This window comes from Morus notabilis, unplaced genomic scaffold, assembly GCF_000414095.1.
Source record: "Morus notabilis unplaced genomic scaffold, ASM41409v2 Scaffold2459, whole genome shotgun sequence".
NCBI lineage: Eukaryota > Viridiplantae > Streptophyta > Magnoliopsida > Rosales > Moraceae > Morus > Morus notabilis.
In genome coordinates, this window is record NW_010359790.1 from 15,454 (window position 1) to 17,915 (window position 2,462).

At 45.4% G+C, this 2,462-nt stretch overlaps 1 protein-coding gene across 1 annotated transcript; it reads right to left on the reverse strand.

The window, feature by feature from the left end:
* Positions 1-726: 726 nt before the first annotated feature.
* LOC112091001 (uncharacterized mitochondrial protein AtMg00860-like) lies at positions 727-1,651 on the reverse strand. Its single transcript, XM_024163598.1, has 3 exons — positions 1,595-1,651; positions 1,321-1,389; positions 727-1,062 (listed from the first exon to the last, which is right to left on the reverse strand). The coding sequence occupies exons 1-3, from the start codon at positions 1,649-1,651 to the stop codon at positions 727-729; spliced, it is 462 nt and encodes a 153-aa protein (XP_024019366.1).
* Positions 1,652-2,462: the final 811 nt, after the last annotated feature.

The window sequence follows — 2,462 nt, forward strand, 5'->3', positions numbered from 1 at the left end:
GCTTTAGTCCGGAGGCAAGTCACACATTCTGAGACATACTCACGAACGTCTCTTTTCATGCCTCTCCACCAGTACTGTCTTTTCAGGTCCTGGTACATCTTTGTACTTCCCGGATGTATGGCATACCTCAATTTGTGTGCCTCTTGCAGAATCGTCTTCTTTACCTCACCTGCCTTAGGAACAGCAAGGCGGTTGCGGAAATACAAGACTCCATCCTCTCGGATTTTCCAATCCTCGAATTGTTCTCCATTCTGGATTCGAATCCAAATTCCTTGAAGGTGTGGATCCTGTCATTAATTCTGCTTAACCTGTTGTACAATATCTGGTGTAGAGATCAAATTGTACACCATAGCCTAGTTATGATTTTCGTAGAACTGAAGATCATACTCACTCACCACTTCAGTCCTTTTCCAATCTTCCAAAGCTAATGACGCCAGAGTTCCCGTCGTCTTCCTACTAAGGGCATCAGCCATCACATTAGCTTTTCCAGGATGATATTGCAGAGTGAAGTCGTAATCTTCCATGTACTCCACCCATCTTCTTTGTCTGAGATTCAAGTCTTTCTGAGTAAACAAGTACTACAGACTTTTATGGTCAGAAAAGACCTGAAACTTTGCTCCATAGAGATAACATCTCCATATTTTCAGAGCAAATATTACCGCTGCCAGCTCAAATCATGAGTGGGGTAATTTCGTTCATGTGGTCTTAATTGGCAAGATGCGTACGCTACCACGCGCCACCTTGCATTAAGACACAACCAAGCCCACTTCCCGAGGCGTCAGAATACACCTCATATGGTTCTTCACTATCAAGAATAGTCAAGACTGGTGTACTTGTCAGTCTGACCTTCAGCTCCTGAAAAGTATTTTCACACTCAGCGACCCACTGGAATCTGACTTCTTTCTTAGTCAACCGAGTCATCGGTGCATCGATGCTCGAGAAGTCTTTCACGAAACGCTGATAGTACCCTGCAAGTCCGAGGAAACTGCGAATCTCCGCTACATTCTTTGACCTCTCCCACTGTAGCACAGTCTCAATTTTAGAAGGATCTACAGAAATTCCCTGTCCAGAAATCACATGCCCAAGGAATTTCACTTCTGTCAGCCAGAAGTCACACTTCTCCTTCTTAGCATACAACTGGTGTTCACGAAGAGTTTGGAGGACAATTCTCAAGTGCTGCTCATGTTCTTCCCAAGTCTTTGAGTAAACCAGTATGTCGTCAATGAAGAAAATCATGAACCGATCCAAGTACGGTCAGAAAACACGGTTCATCAAGTCCATGAATGCAGCCGGGGCATTCGTCAACCCAAACGGCATTACTAGAAACTCGAAGTGCCCATACCGAGTTCTAAATGCAGTCTTCGGAATGTCTTCCTCCTTGATTTTTAGCTGATGATACCCAGATCTCAAATCAATCTTAGAGTAGAACTGTGATCCACCCAACTGATCGAATAATTCATCGATCCTTGGCAGTGGGTACTTATTCTTTACCCTATTCAATTGACGGTAATCAATACACAACCGAAGAGATCCGTCGTGCTTCTTCACAAACAGCACCGGTGCACCCCAAGGGGAAGTACTATTCCGGATATACCCCTTTTTCCAGCTCTTTAAGCTGCATCCTTAATTCTTTCATCTCCGCCGGAGCCATTCGGTATGGAGGAATAGAAATAGGTGCCGTTCCCGGGACTAAATCTATACATAATTCAATTTCCTAATCTGGCAGTAAACCAGGTAGCTCATCAGGAAATACATCCGTAAATTCATCCACTACAGGGATTCCCGCACTATCTCCAGTTACCTCGGGTTCACCGTCTAAGGCAAGAAAGGAAGAAAAACATGCTAGATTCCTCCGTCCCCCAACACTGTACTTCAACAGTCGTTCTCCTAAGATTGGATTCAGATCTGCCTGATAAGAAATTGATATTCCAGACTTAGTCGTCAGAGTCACTCTCCGACGGTAACAATCAACAATTGCTCCGTATTCTGACAACCAATCCATTCCGAGGACCGCATCAAACAGGCTCATCGGAAGGATAATCAAGTCTGCTCTCATTCGCTCACCGCCAATCGCGATCTCACACGATTTACACACACTCATTACCTCCACACATCCCAGTGGAGAGTTCAAAGTCATCGGGACTTCTAAATTCACAGGTTTTAGTTTCAAGGCCCGAACAAAAGAACTTGATATAAATAAGTGTGTGGCACCTGTGTCAAACAACACGTGAGCAAAAGAATGAGAGATTAGAGTCATACCTTCAACCACTACGTTGCCGGTCTGACATCCAGAGCTGCCTCCTGCCAGGGCATAAGCTTGTCCCTGTACTTTTTCTTTCCCTCTGTCACCAACATTAGGCCGTTGAGTCGGAGGCCTATACTGTTGCGGCGGAGGTGGTTGCACCGGTCTCGGCGCTTGAGGCCAGAATTGTGTAAGCAGAGGGGGGTGGTAGGGCGGCACA